Raw genomic sequence first — 15,810 nt, 5'->3', positions numbered from 1 at the left:
CTTGGTGGCCTTTGGCCAGCTGCATTTTGATCCGCAGCCTGTAAGGGTGCTAATACCAGGGTAGCATTTTGCCCATGTAGGAAAAGGCACCATGGATACTAGCTTGGGTAGGGAATGGTAATGAAGAAAGCACATTTAGTGCTGTTCCACAACCTCTTCTGCAAGACCTAGTACAAGATTTATTGTAGTACAGCATTGTTTCAGGGTTAAGGTTACAGTATAAGAAAAGGCCAATAGGTAAAACTGCAAAATGCAGTAAGTGAACTCCAGTGGGTCATAAAAAGTGAGCTTGCAAGTTTTGAGAACAAGGGAATGTTTGCCCAAGAGGTTGTGCCCATGAAGGAATTATTTGGAAATTACTTTTGTCTGTAAAAACAGACCTTCTGTTCTTAGAAACAGTCCTTCTGTTAGCAGTAAAAAGTAAAGGTAAAGGACCCCTGACAGTTAAGTCCAGTCGCGAAGGACTCTGGGGTTGCGGTGCTCATCTCGCTTTATTGGCCGAGGGAGCCGACGTTTGTCTGCAGATAGTTTTTCTGGGTCATGTGACTAAGCCGCTTCTGGTGAAACCAGAGCAGTGCATGGAAACGCCGTTTACCTTCCCGCTGGAGCAGTACCTATTTATCTACTTGCACTTTGATGTGCTTTCGAACTGCTAGGTTGACAGGAGCAGGGACCGAGCAACGGGAGCTTACCCCGTCGCAGGGATTCGAACTGCCGACCTTCTGATCAGCTAGCCCTAGGCTCAGTGGTTTAGACCACAGTGCCACCCGCTGTAAAGCAGTAGGACACCTTTAAGATATATTAAATAAATTGATGAGATTTGTTTAATGAATGGATGATTTTGCTCTCTTTTTTTATTAGTTTGGTTGCTGACGTCGTGGTGTTCAACTCTGCTTATAATATGGAGTCATTTCTAACATCTATAGGGAAGTTTATGAAGCTGATGCCTGACCATAGGCCTAAGCATCTGGAAGAGTTAATCAGACCAAAATGCCAAGTCCTTTATTTTCCAGTGATGTTCCCCGATGTGAGCAGGTTGGTGGCTTTGCAATTTCTTCTCTCTGTTCTGTTCCATTCATGGTTCCTCGGTTCTCTTTATACTGATGATTATTACCTGGAATTTTTTTGCAAGGCTTATACATCAGAAAATCAGAGGACGTATTACATTGCTGTTACATTTTCTCATTCAGAACTCAAGAACAGAAGAATATCATGTGACTTAGCCAGTCCTGCTGACAACAAGTACATATATTGAATATATGATTGGGCCAGGCACCAGGCTACCTTTGAGTTCCTGAGATATAAAATTCTCCCCCAAAGAAGCACATGCATTACCTTCCTTCACCACCACCCCATAGTTGTTTCTCTTTCATCCTCTCTATCCACTTCTGAAGTTGCTCTGAAATAATCTGATCCTGCTTGTTTCAAGGTGCAATGAAGCTGGGGGTGGAAGAAGTACTTTACTTGACAGTAGGAATAGTATTTCACTCCAGGATACATTACCTGACTGACTTTATTAGATTTGTATTTTGCAAATAGCTATGGCCCAATTTAAAGGAGGCACTGTGATTGGATCTCCTATTGTGGTTGTTTTAAAAAATTCAAAGCAGTGGCAGGAGAGCCCAAATTGAATTGGAGGAGTGGGGCTGGGTGTGTGTAACCACCCCCTTACTTTTATCTGCCTGGTTTTAGTGTGTGTGATAGTAAGAATGCTTAACATTCAGTGGAACCCACCCTGTCTCTTTCTTTGTGAGCTGGGAGGAGGCAAACCCAGAACTGTGAGTCATACAGAGACATAATGAGCAGCCTCTTTGGAGATGTAACTGCTGCTTCTCCACATCTGGTAGCAGATGATGTGCAAGACCTTTGCCTGAGACCCCTGAGAGCTGCGGCTGGTCACAGTAGACAATACTAGAAGGTCTACCTGTCCTCACATCTGTATACCTAGATTTTGAGATCATCATCACCGGAGGCTGTTGTCTGGGTTCTCACATTGAGATATGGTGGGTGGCTACTGGTAGAAAGGTATTGTCAGTGCTTATGCCCCATCTTTGAAACCCTGTCTTCAGAAAAGAACATGTAACACCCCTTTCTGATATATTTTCTGGTGCCAGACAAGGACCCTTTTATTTTATCCAGCTTTTAAACTTGTGATCTGTTTTATTCTCACTTATATATTGTTTCTGATATCTTTATATATTTGCTCGTTGTGTTTTAAATTATTTTATTGTAAGCCCCCACCCTGTGTAAGTTCCTTGAAAGGCAAGCATAAATCTTCATAATAAAATACACATATAAATAAATAGTGGACTAGATGGACCACTAGTCTGATTGGTATAAGGCAACTTCTCATATGCTAGTTCCAAGTTTTGAAATGACTATGTTGCACTTTTGGAAGTGTAACAAATTTACTTTGCCTTATAGTTTAGATAAGGGGCCGCCAGCGACTTTATATACGTTGGTTATTTTTAATATGTTTTCTTATTATTTAAAAAGTATCCTTTCTAAATTGAATACTGCGTTGCAAAAGAACACGCAGTTCAGATTTCTTAATGTATTTATTTGAAAATAAATACTTTCACACTGGTTTTTGTTCAGGAGTTAATATGAAGGTTATATGTACCCTTAAAATCTCAGTGTATTTTATATTGCTTGACATTGTGTAAAAACTATTGCATGGAATCCAGCATAGTATGAAAGGACTGCACCTTCCTCTTGTCTTCCTGCAGCCACTTGCCCACCCCAAATCTGCTGTGGAAGGGCTCCTGACACCCCAGAATACATTTTGAGGGTGTGTGGAGGGGCGTACCAGGATGGGGGAAAGAGGAAAATGAAGACTTGTTGTATGCTCGTATATGAATAAGGTTGGATACAGCCACCTGTGTTTAGAAACCAATTATGGTTCCTGGCTCTAAATAAAAATTAACATCAGCCCAAGATGCCAAGGATTTAATTCTTACCAAGAACAACAATTCATGACCCAAGTTGTGCATTTTCAGCTACAGCTACTGATAGTTGCTGTTATTCTCCCCCGCCACAAGATCATGTGTTAAATAAATCTTGAATGCACCTGTGGCAATTGAATGCAGTTTATTAATTTACTCTGTATTACTGCAGTGAAATCTAGCTGAATGGAAATGGAGGAGAAAAAGGTTAAGAAATATCATGGCCAAACTTAGATTCATAAAGCAAGCTCTTCGCCCAGAGTGGTTTTCGAGTTATTTTCAAATGGTAATTTGCTTTATCCAAACCAAACTCATACAGTGTAAGTAAGTGATTATTTGCATGACTGACAGTCATTTGAATGCCTGCAGTCTTTTAAAAATGCATAATTTTGCAGAGATGTTGGGGTGGGGAAAATATGAACAGCAGAATAACCAAGGTGATTTCTCTCTCCTCTCCTTACTTTGACCTCCTTTTTAGTTTTTATTGCTGTTAACATGATTTTCTTTGTATATGGGGAAGGAGACGAACTGAAAACAAAATAAGGCAGCGCCATTAAGGATATGGCCATGATTTGTAAAATAATCTTCATTTTATGTTCATATTGTGTCTGTAAAGAAAAAACACACTGAACACACACACACAAACCTTTGGCCCAAGATGTGGGCTACATAGCTGGAGCAGCTCATTTCATTTCACTTAAGAAAATCAATTTTGTTTGTAGCTTTTCTTAACCAAAAATCCACATGTGTTCTAACAGAGAAGTTGTTGTAATTAAAAGCTGAATGTAATGTATACAGTCGTACCTCTGCTTACATATCCCTCCAGTTGCATAAACTTCAGGATACGTAAGCGGCAAACCCCGAAGTATATTTCCGGTTTTTTGCTGTGTGTGCATATACAGAAGCGGTAGACCGCTTCTGTGTATGCGCCGAAGCAGTCTACCGCCGCTCGCACGTGCGTCGAAGCAGTCTCTCCGGTTGCGAAAACCTCGGGATCTGGCCGGACCTCTGGATCAGATTCTGTCCGCAACCGGAGGTACCACTGTACTTAGAATTGAATATTCAAAAATGCACCAAATATTATTTGGCTGATTGGAATTGGTGTGGCAGTGTGGAGACAGGTCTTCCATTTTGAGTGAAAAATATTTGTATGTGTATATTATTTTCATTTCTTTTGGGGGGGAGTTAGGGCTCCCATTGGCGGTAGTTGCTTCTGCTGCATCACTGTATTTTGCAATAGAGATGCTATTGGATTTTTTTTTAAAAAAATTACCCTTAAGTTGCGTATTTAGCAGGCAATTTTCATTTGCTTATAACTAAAGATATATATATTAACCAATATATTTAAAATAATACAAAATAAATACATTTAACCAAATATTTTTCTCAAAAGTTCAGGATAGTGAAGAAAATAAAACAGGATGAAACATGAAACTGTAAAACAACAGCAAGATGAGAGCAGAAATAGCAATTGATACTTAAGGTTAAAATCACAGATCAAAAATAGAAAACCAAAAAGAAATTGTGCCAAAAAGAAGATTCAAGGCTAGTGTGGTGTAGAGTGTTGGACCAGGGTTCAAATCCCAACTCAGCCATGAAGTTCGTTAGGTGACCTTGAGCCAGTTGCTACCTCTCAGCCCAACTTATTTGCAGCGTTGTTGTGAAAATGAAATGAGCACAGGGAGAACCTTGAACTCCTTGGAGAAAAAGGTGGGCTATACATGGAATAGTAAGTCATAAATAAAATAATTTATGTTGGGGAGAGGATTCCTGAGACAGGGAAGCACCCCATTGTGGGGCTACTGCCCACCTATCCTCTGAAGATTGGGGAAACTGACAATGGGAAGCCCTAGCAGGTTCACGTCACAGAAATTGGTCTTAAAAGTAAGTAAGCAAGTAAGTAAGTAAGTATATTTTTCGTTATACCCTGCCCTCCCCGGCCAAGATCAGGCTCAGGGCAGCTAACGTCAAATATCAAATATATTAAAACACAATCAAACAATTGATTAAAATACAGTTTAAAAATTAGAATTGGGATAAAATTAAATGATTGCCCACGAATTACAATCATAGGGGTCGGGAACCTCAATTATTCATCAGGGCCAGCTATCCAAGTTGGTCCCACATGAGCCGATAAAAGGGCCAAAGAGGTAATTTACAGGGTCCCATAGAAGGGGGTCAAACTGGGTCCGGACTGAAGGCCAGGCGGAACAGCTCCATCTTGCAGGCCCTGCAGAAGGATGTCAAGTCCCGCAGGGCCCTGGTCTCTTACAATAGAGGGTTCCACCAAGCTGGGGCCAAAGCCGAAAAGGCCTTGGCCCTGGTTGAGGCCAGTTTAATCTCCTTGAGGCCTGCGACCTCCAAGATATTATTATTTGTGGACTGTAAGTTCCTCCATGGGGCATACCAGGAGAAGCAGTCCCGTATGAGGGTCCTAGGCTGTATAGGGCTTTAAAGGTTGAAACCAGCACCTTAAACCTGACCCTGTACTCCACCAGGAGCCAGTACAGCTGGTATAGCACTGGATGAATGTGGTCCCACAGCAAGTACCCCATAAGGAGCCTCTAAAAGTGCACTTTTAGATTCAATAGGTGTTTTGTATTGAAATCTGACAGCTGTTTTCAAGGCACTATGTAAGGATCATTCAAACTGTGTTTGGTTTTGGCCAGCAAAATTTCCATAACTGTCATGGGAGATGAGATACCTCATGTATTAGATGGTCTTCTGTGGATTCTCACTTTATATCTGAATGATATTTCTGTGTTCAAAGATGTATTCTTAGTCTGCATGGCTTCTGGTTTCTTTACACACCTTTATCTACCCTAGCCATCACAGGCCAAATTTGAAAAGTGCGCTGTGCCACCCACTGGATGATCAATCACCTGATGTCACAGTGGTGATCATCAGGACTTCATAGCATCAAGCATCTTTTCTGCAACTTTATCAGACATTAACTATAACTGGATTTTTAGATGGATTGCCTTTCACAAATGTTTCTATCCCAGCTGAAATATTTCACAGATGTGCACCCACATTAACCCTGTAATTCCATAGAGACAAAAGGTTACAGCAGAACTTGCCATTATTTAGGGCAGGGGTAGCTAATATGGTCACAGCCATACATTGGTGGACTACAGCTCCCATCAGCCCCAAGCAGCATGGCAAATGGTTCAGGATGGTTGAAAGCGCAGTCCATCAACACCTGGAGAGATCTCCATTGTCTGACTCTGATTTAGAGCATTCTTGGGATTCATTTAGAAATCTAGGGGTAGCCACCCAAGCTTTTTTGCCACTTGAAGTGGAATGGCTTGCTGCCAGTGTTGACAACTTACTTGTCTGTCCACTGCTGCATGACACTGCCACCTTCTCTGTGCAGGAAAATCTAGCAAAACTGTTCCACAGAAAATGTGGTCCTTCATCACATTGATGTCTGTGAAGGAAGGTATGACACTGCTTCCTCCTTTACTAGTTGCTTTAAAATTTAAGTGCCTTTAGGACACAGATTTAAAATCTACATTAGCCGAATGACAGCACAGAATAACATAAAAAGGGAACAGATGGGAGAACTCAGGTTAAAAGTTAATGAGAGCTCCTTTCATTAACACAACTTGTTGGTATTATATACAGTGCTTTCCTTAAATCCTGAAAAAATGAGGAAAGAGAGATCTCTTTTTAAACTATGGTTCTTTCATGGGAAGGGATAATAGGGACAAAATAAGAAATTCAGCTTTGCTATAGGTCTAATATAAGAGACACCCTGTCCCAAATAGTGAAAATTGCCTGATGGCTAACTGAGATGATCCTGATTGAAGCAGCAGAATAAAATGGAGGAAGAAACACCATCAAAGTGGCAAACTGTGATACAGCAAGCATAGGCCAGATCAGGTGCAAAGATTCCCCATTTTGCGTATTGTGCCATTTGGCAAAGGAAGAAGCCATAGAGGTCAGTAAAGGTAAGGGACCCCTGACCGTTAGGTCCAGTCGCAGACAGCTCTGGGGTTGCGGTGCTCATCTCGCTTTATTGGCCAAGGGAGCTGGCATACAGCTTCTGGGTCATGTGGCCAGCATGACTAAGCTGCTTCTGGCGAACCAGAGCAGCGCACGGAAACGCCGTTTACCTTCCCACTGAAGTGGTACCTATTTATCTACTTGCACTTTGATGTGCTTTCGAACTGCTAGGTTGGCAAGAGCTGAGACCGGGCAACAGGAACTCACCCCATCGCGGGGATTCAAATCGCCGACCTTCTGATCAGCAAGCCCTAGGCTCAGTGGTTTAGACCACAGTGCCACCCGCCTCCCTCATAGACATCAGTACTCTCATGCAGTACTCTTAATGTCAGTAACTCAGCTGATGTCTTAGATTAACCTTTCACTAGTTCCAAAATATACTGCAGTTGAATTCTCCATGCAACCTACTTAATTTTATTATGTTGGGTTCTCGTCATGTTGCATAGAACGCATTCCCATAAAAGTTGCATTTTGTATTTACAGAGAAATTTCTCTTGAGAGTTAAGGTCTTGTAAAACATTCTTGTTCTACAGCATGAACGAATTATTACACTCTGGGGCATTAAAAGTGAAGTGTACTGAAGAAAAGAATTTTTTCATTAAAATGCAGTTTATATTGATAAAACAGATTACTAGCATTTGATGAAATGTGAAACTTGGATCTGCCCCTATCACTAAATCGCCGGTAGGTTTATTTTGGCAGGAAGACTAGAATGTAATGTATATCAGGACCAATCATTATGCAGTACCTGTTAGTTTTGTATTCAATTAAATTGTGCCTCAGTAAAGTAGTTGGAAGGTTGTGGCGGGTGGGGGGGGGGAACCTTGCTTATTCTATCTATCTTGAAGTAGCAGAATGTAGTAACCAAGAATATTTGAAAAGAAAAGCTGTTGTGTTATCAGTTTTGGCACGGTCATTTATCAATCAGTATTTTAAACATTGACAAGTGGTAATTTAATAGGGAATGACCCTGTTGGCAGGAAGTTCTAATGACAGATGATGCAAACTCATTTATCACTATGGGGCTCTGCTGGCTTCTTACCTTTCTCAGTATCACAGCTCATATTTTCCAAGTCTGGGATGTGAGAAGCCACAAAGGGGAAAACCTATGGCAGAGAGCCTGCAGCCACTCCTCTCTCTCTCTCTCTCTCTCTCTCTCTCTCTCGTTAAAGTAGTTAACTCTTGATTTACACATGTTCTCCTAGTGTGGATTGAACAGCCTGATGGTTCGATAACAATTTGAAAACATTGAACATGTGTGTGTGTAATATCCTCTATTTAAAAATGAAGTGCTCAGCACTTGGGCCATGCTGGAAGCCATTGGGCCATGCTGGAAGCCTGAACTGCCCTGACTTGTGAAGCGTCAAACCAGCTTGTGCATATGTGGGGAATGAGGGTGGGGAAGGTCATCACCCAGCCTATGGAAAAAGTAAGCGGCAGAATACACGAAAAACATGTCTCAGAGGCCTCTCATGCCTCTAGTTCTCTGGACCCTTTTAGTTAGTTATTGATGTTTATGTGACTAGAACGTCATCCTTGTTCAGAGGCCACACTAATCTTTGTTTTATTGTTCCATTTCTTAGTTATATGTGCTGCTGAAACAACCACAGGCTCTGTTAGTGCAGGGAAACTGCTGGTGGCCAGGATGAGAGCAGCATATTGTTGCAAGCTGGGTTTTTGTTTTGTTTTAGTTTTAGCATAAACAGCCACTCTTCTTAGGTGACTTTACTCAAAGTTACATAATATGAGTAAGAATAATTTATTATTTATTTGCCGCCCATCTGGCTGGGCCACTCAGGGTGGCTTCCAAGAAATTATAAAACCACAGCAAAACATTGCACATTAAAAACCTCCCTATACAGGGCTGCCTTCAGATGTCTTCTAAAGGTCAGATCGTTGTTTATTTCCTTGACATTTGATGGGAGGGCATTCCACAGGGAAGGCGCCACTGCCAAGAAGGCCCTCTGCCTGGTTCCCTGTAACCTCACTTCTCACAGTGAGTGACCTGCCAGAAGGCCCTCAGAGCTTGACCTCAGAGTCCAGGCTGAATGATGGGGTGGAGACACTTCTTCAAGTATACTATACATGTGTCCTTTTTCATCTGGCTTGAGCCCCGCCCCCCCAAGTGACACAGTGATTCCAGAGGACACTCCGATGGTGCACATGCTTCTGGAAAATGCCCCTATTTGGGGTACTCTGCCCCAGAACCATTTGTCTTTGGGTTCCTGCATTGTACTACTGCAAACGTTGAATGATGTGAGGGTGGGGTGTTGAGTGCAAGAGGAGCTGCCTTCACACTGAACCTATGAAAATTTCTCACTTGTTCCTAAGTTAATGTTTACATTTATCACCTGTATTGGGCAGGCAAGGGATGCTGTCAGAAGTTATTATTTGCTCAATTTATTCAGTTGCTTTATTTTCAGTGTGCATTTTGAAGGTTGTTATCTTGTAGCAAGAAGCAAAACCACATGTATTTTTACAGATAGAGATCAGTCATTCTTTAAGAATGGGTGGGGTGAATACATCAGTTGTGGGGGCGTTACTTGGGATTTTGATTTTGTTGAAATTTGATGGATTGAAATGTTTTGTATCCTTGCACATTCACTTTATGACTTTATGACCTTTACCTTAGTGTAATCTACCTTGACAAATCTTGGAACTGGTTTTTGAACTCTGGTTAAATTGGAAAGCATTTTGAGGGTTCATTGAGGGCAGTTTTCCAATGGCAAATTTCTGTACAATGTGTTAGTGGCCAGATTGTTGGTATGTTCACTCCCTTCTGAATAAAAAATAAAAATAATTTTTGCAGTACTTTTTAGTGTACAAAGTGCTTTACTATTCTTATCTTAATTGTGATTTATATTTAATTCAACATTTGCTTTGCCTTCTCTGAGTTATCAGTATGGATAGTTATCAGGCAACCATTTGAACGTTAAAACTCTGTGGGCGGCATTTTTTCCTCACCGCTGACAACTGGATTTTGCAAAAGAAAGTTGAGTTACTGTAAGCATAGTGTAATGTACTTTTCTGGAAACCTGGACATAGGTGATAAGAGTGGGAGCTTTTGAAAATAGGAGCCTTATTTTGGTGTACAGATGGAAACTAAGCTCCTGTGGTTGGGGCGTGGGAACCTGCCTATTTTGAGGTGAGGAGCACTAGAAAATCTGACTAAGAGTTTTTTGTTTTTTTGTTCGAAATGCTTGACTTTCTGCCTGCTTATATTTTTTATATATATTACTGTTCCGAAATGCTTTTTAAAATTTAAGTGCTTTAAAAAATATAAAACACTACATTTCTATATATTTATTTTCTATATTTTTCCCCTTTCTATTTTTTATTTATATCCTGCTTTTCTATGACAAAGTCCTCCTTAGGGCAGGATACAGTATATTATATTTTAAAAGAAAGCATAATAAAGGAATCTGAAAGACAATCCACAAGGAATCTGCAGCATAATAAAGCGCAGCAAGAAGAATAGCTTAAATTAAAAGAGACAACAGCTGGTCAGTAAGCTGTCCCCTTGTGACTACCCATAATACTGCTGTGAAGCATCAGTCCAGGACAGGGGCGGAGAACCTAAGGCCAAATGTGAAGCCCCTAGGCCACATCCATTCCCCAGCCATGCATTGTCTCCCCAGGCCTCAACCCTCGCTATCCCTTCTTCACAATCTCCTTGAGTGTTTCTGCCTGGCTGGAATGTTTCTTTGACATCTGATAAAGACTTTTATTTACCTTGGTGGAGGTGAGGGAGGTAGAAATTGGTCTGCTGTACAAACCTAAAGCTTGCACCCATTGTCTACCCACTTTAGCTTGGCTCCTACCTACCACTGCTTATCTGGGACTGTAGCCACTGGGCTGAGAAAGGTTGGCCACCCCTGTTCCAGGATATTGTGATTATTTTAAAGTGGTGCTTCTCAGCTTTCCACCATCACATCCTTGAGGAAAGGTAACCTGGTGTAGCCATTGAATATGGTAGCTTCTTCCAGGACACTGGATACTCAGTAGCTTCTCAGGAGTGATGGGTGCTGTCATTAGGCATTTCCGCTTGAGTCTGGGCATTCTGTCACAGTATTGGGGGAAATGAGAGACTATGAGTTTTTGTTTGTTTTAAATAAGGACTGGAATAATACTAGGGACCCTGCTGCCAGTACATCTGAGAAGCGGCTCATGCAACACCACAAAAGTTCATGCAAAAGTTCATACGGTACTTACTGCTTGTTCTTGAAGTGTACCTCATAGTAATATATCAGAGGAAAGCCATTGCTGTTGTTTTATGTGCAGAGGAATGGAATAATGGTGGATCTCGTCTTCGGTGTGTTTATGCAGTTTGGATACAGCAGGCTTTCTGAGAGATACAACAGTGTCTCTTTAAAGACTACCAAATATATTATGACATCATCTGATACAACTTTGTCTTTGCAGCAACAAAATTACATGGGTGTCCTTCTGGGAACTTATGGCAGCTTGAAGCTTTTGGTTCCCCAAAGCATCCTAGGATTTTAAAGGTCATGCACAGCACCACGGGCAGTGCCTAATTTCTGTTTCATTCTCATTCTAGAATTTTCGTAGTATCGCTCTGGAAACAGTATCGCTCTGTAGCCTTGTCTGTAATTGATGCTTCTTCACCATTGCTTGTACAGTTTGTTATACTGTGCCGTACGCAGAACACTAGAGAGACATGGCATTTCTAATATTAGTTGACAAAAGCATCATACAGACTTTTTGGCTTTTCCTCAGACCAGATCCCTAATTGCCTTTTTAATGTGTAGCAAATGCATTATGCAAGTTGTTCACCTTTCAAGTCCTTGAGCCACTTTACTTCCTCAATACTCTGAAAGGAATTGGATCCTTCTTATAGTTATCTATTGTTGGAAGTTTGTTCCTGCTTGCCCTTTTTTGCAGCATTCGTTTTTGTGCGTGCCACATTGCTGTCCCTATGACTAGTGATTGTACACAAGTAATTCAAAATGGCATGCAGACCGTATTTTACGGACTGCCTTAAGTGGTGGTGGTGGAGTTCTGTAGCTGTAATTATACACCTTCAGGTGGAAAAGAGTGGAATAGCTTTGTACTTCATTATATGTGGATATGGCACAACTTCATTCAAACTTTTGAATTATTGTTTAAGTCCTTGGACGCTGCCACAGTTTCTTTCTCATTGTTTGGGGAACGTTTTGGTAAGCTACTCCTCAGTTGTGGCAGAGTAGTAGTGTCTCCACTGGGTTCTTAAAAAGTGAACTATTTCATGGTAAGTGTTTGCATTTTACAGCCTTAGACACTCTTATAGCTGCAGAGTGGTTTTTAAAGTCCTCTATGTATGTGTCTTGAATGCACTGGAAAAAATAAATTTATTTCTTCATTACTTCATTTATTAATTAAATGTTTATACTCCTTAAACTAGTAAACATCTGTAAGCAGTTTGCAATGAAAATAAGAATGCAAACTGAAGTTAATAACATTACATTAAAACTGGATAAAACATGATAAAACACAACTGTATATCACAAATAGAATGCAGCAGTGTAAAAAATGATTTAATTAGTTAAGATTACCCAGGTTTTCCTGGGCTCTGACGCTTAAGTTTTTAAGAAGAATTGAAAGGTAATTACTGCCTCAGCTGCACAAATTATCTGAGGGAGGGCATTCCAGGGAGTGGGTACTATTGCCAAGAAAGCTTGCTTCTGTGTTGTAACCAGATGACAAGTCACTGGTTGCGGAATGACCAGAATGCTCTCCTTAGAAGATCTTAAAGATTGACTTGGCCTGTACTGGGGAGGTCTCAAGTTATTTAGAACTTGAAGTGCCGACAGCAACAAAATTTTGAACTTGGCTCAGTAGCTAATAGACAGCCAGTGCACATCTTTCAACACTGGTGTACTATGTGTAAAACTAGATGCACCACCACACAGTAGCAGTTACATTTTGCAGTAACTGCAGCTTCTTAACAAGCTGTAGGGGTAGTTCCACATACAACACATTACAGTAGTCTGATTGTGAAGTTACCAATGTACAGATTACTATGGCAAGGCTACCCAGAAACAGATATTCGTAGTTAGTGCGCTGAATGAAATTGGTAATGGGTACTCAGAGCCACTGAGGGCACCTAGGCTCTAGCACCCATGATGGATCTAGGAGCACCCTCAAACCACAGACTTTCTCCTTCAGAGGTAGTGCAACCCCCTGTAAAGCTTGTATACCACCCAATTCCTTTACCTGGTAACTGCCCATCCATAGAGTCCCAGACTTTGAGAATTCAGTCTGCCTTGACTTCACCCAGCACCAGTTTAGGACTTGCACAGACTCTCCTGGTTCAAACAGGGTTGTTTGTCATCAGCAAACCAGTGACACCTTGCCCTAAGCCAACTGCCATGGGTGCTGATTCACAGTCACCCAAGGCAAGTCTGGAACTGACCCCATAAGTTGTAGAAAAACTGATGTAAAACAGTGCCTCCCAACCCAGATCTCACAAACACAGTTCAGGGGGGATGCCATGGTAAACAATATGAAAAGCCAATGGGAGTTGCAGGTGAATCAGCAGAAACACACTCCCCCGTCCCGTCTCCAAAAGAAGGTCATCCATTAGGGTGACTAAGACTGATTCTTTCCCCAAACTGGTCCTGAACGCACACTGGAATGGGCCCGCATAGTCAGCTTCATCAAAGAGGGTCTGCAGCTGAACCACTACCACCCTCAATCACCTCACCCAAAAACGTGTATACCTCTTGGTTTTTCAGAAGGGGCTGCACCTACTGTCAGACCAAACCTCCCCAGGCAGTAGTTTGACCAGACAAGGAGATAATTGCAATCTCAACATCCAGAATGCCCGCCTCCAACTCTATATTTAGTGTGTGTCCTCTTCTATGTGGTAGGCTGATAACAAATCAAGACAAACCATGGTTTACTTGAAAGCCATACAGTCCTGAGCTGTTGCTTGAAAAACAAGCACGTGTAAAAGACATGTATAGCCCTGCTTTAGGGCCAAACTAAATAAGCTGCTATAGAATTTGCCTGTCTTCTTTCAGACACACATGTTGCATGCCAGACCCTAGTGGAAATTCTCTTCAGATTTTCTGCTTTTATTACTTTACTGTTTCAGTTGTGTAGTACTATGTATGTTGCTCCTTTGCTTCTGCTTGTACTAGATATTGGTTTACATTATTTCAGTTCACAGTGGGGGAAACTGAGTCACAGAGCAGTACAGCAAACCCCCTTTTTCCTCACTTAATTCTTACATTGGAGGAGCTTTGCATCAAAGGCTTTTGCTCAGATCCCTATTATCTCTGAGGTCTTTTATGCTATCGCTTCATCTGAATGTAAATGATCCCTCTTGGTTTATTCAGCTGTGCTACGGGAATGAGAGAAGGGTTATTTGCCTCCCCCTTTAGTGAGCCAAACAACCTCTGTCCGCTCATTGGTTGCTGGGTGAAAATTTTGAGAGAAGGATGGCTATCCATAAGTCAGAATGGAAGGCACTCAGGAAACAAAAAATGGATGATCATGTAGGGATTTGGTTCCCTCCCACACATTTTTCTTCCCATAGGGCAGCACATGATGGGACCCATGCAAGTTTTACTATGTGACATCAAAATAATATAACTTCAGCTGTTGACAGTAACCTAGTCCTGAAGTCATCTATCCATATGTATGCCAGCAACTTATTATTCTGCAAGCATCACTTCATTTTGGCTTGCAATAAGTCCTGTTCAGTCATCGTGCTGCAGTGGAATGTTTAAAGCCGAAATGTGGATTGGAATCTGTTTGTTTGCAGCAGATGATTTGCCTAAGCTTTGATGCGCAGTCACTTTCTGACATTTGTGTATTTCAGCAGTGAACAATGTAAACTCATTTTCTGAGCACTTTGATTACTTGCGCATAGCAGTGCCCATGGCATGTGACAGAGAAGAGCACTCTATCCACTAATCAGATAGATATGCTTCAAGCGTATTTACACAAAATAATGAAAACAGCTGTTAGATACCTTTAAACTTGAGTGTGTTTTGTTATTAATCTACTAGCCCGTACACATGACACTATAATTCTTTGCTCACTCAAGTTGCCTTTAATGACACAGTAATAAAACTGAGAGGGATGAAAGTAATGGAATTGTAGAATGTAATGCCTCAATTGTTCTACAGTGTCTTCCTTTTTGCCAAAATAAACCACAATTAGGTCCATATGGTGTTTTTGAAGTTTTCAAGCAATGACCCTAATAAAAAGTAATGAATTTCTGACAAAAGAAAGCGTGGTGCTCTTTTAAGCAGATATCTTCACTATTGATCTAGATATGATTGCAGACTGATATGCTAATAGAAGAAGAAAGGTTCAACGTGCCTGTTACAAGCACTTTCATTTTCAGTTTATTTTAATCATATGAAATTCCATATGAAAAGGTAGAAACATGTTGTGATCTATTAATTATGCCTCCCTTTTAATAAGAGCTAATATTTTCAGATAACGCGTTGGTTCTTTTTTCTGTGTTACTGTTCCTTTGCTTCAGAATGTGAAGCCTCTGAGGTAAGAGGTGAACTCACATCCTGTGAGGATGCCCTTTTTCAGCAATGACAAGCTCACTTGAATTAATATGTGTGTGTGTGTGTGTGTGTGCGCGCACACACACACACAAATACACACACACACTTTAAAAGCTATTCTTTGACCCTCTGGCCCTCTCCAATCCTAACATTTGTGTCGTTGTGAATGTTTTAGATACTAATATACAAGGGAAGGAACACTATCATAGTACTAGGATGTTACAGTGATTTATCTGTTTCCAACAGCCAACCTAAGAATTCATAGTAAGCATTGGATTGCTTGCTTGAGTTTTCTTTATTTAGGGCCCAGTGTTTCTCAAGCTTGG

At 41.1% G+C, this 15,810-nt stretch overlaps 1 protein-coding gene across 9 annotated transcripts in view; it reads left to right on the top strand.

Moving 5' to 3' along the window:
• GTDC1 (glycosyltransferase like domain containing 1) overlaps positions 1 to 15,810 on the top strand; it is a 236,937-nt gene that overhangs the window by 107,318 nt on the left and 113,809 nt on the right. For all 9 annotated transcript variants that reach the window (XR_014159033.1, XM_081872548.1, XM_081872552.1 and 6 more), the window contains one exon: positions 862 to 1,035. Coding sequence is in view for 8 of the 9 variants with exons in the window: in XM_081872548.1 (XP_081728674.1) it covers positions 862 to 1,035 (174 nt within the window). In the remaining variant the exon portion in view is untranslated. The remainder of the gene's footprint in view (positions 1 to 861; positions 1,036 to 15,810) is intronic.

The sequence above is a fragment of the Podarcis erhardii genome (genome assembly GCF_964252035.2).
Source record: "Podarcis erhardii genome assembly, chromosome: 1".
Taxonomy (NCBI): domain Eukaryota; kingdom Metazoa; phylum Chordata; class Lepidosauria; order Squamata; family Lacertidae; genus Podarcis; species Podarcis erhardii.
The sequence above is the reverse complement of the archived record's forward strand: the minus strand, read 5'-3'. Positions and strand labels throughout refer to the sequence as shown.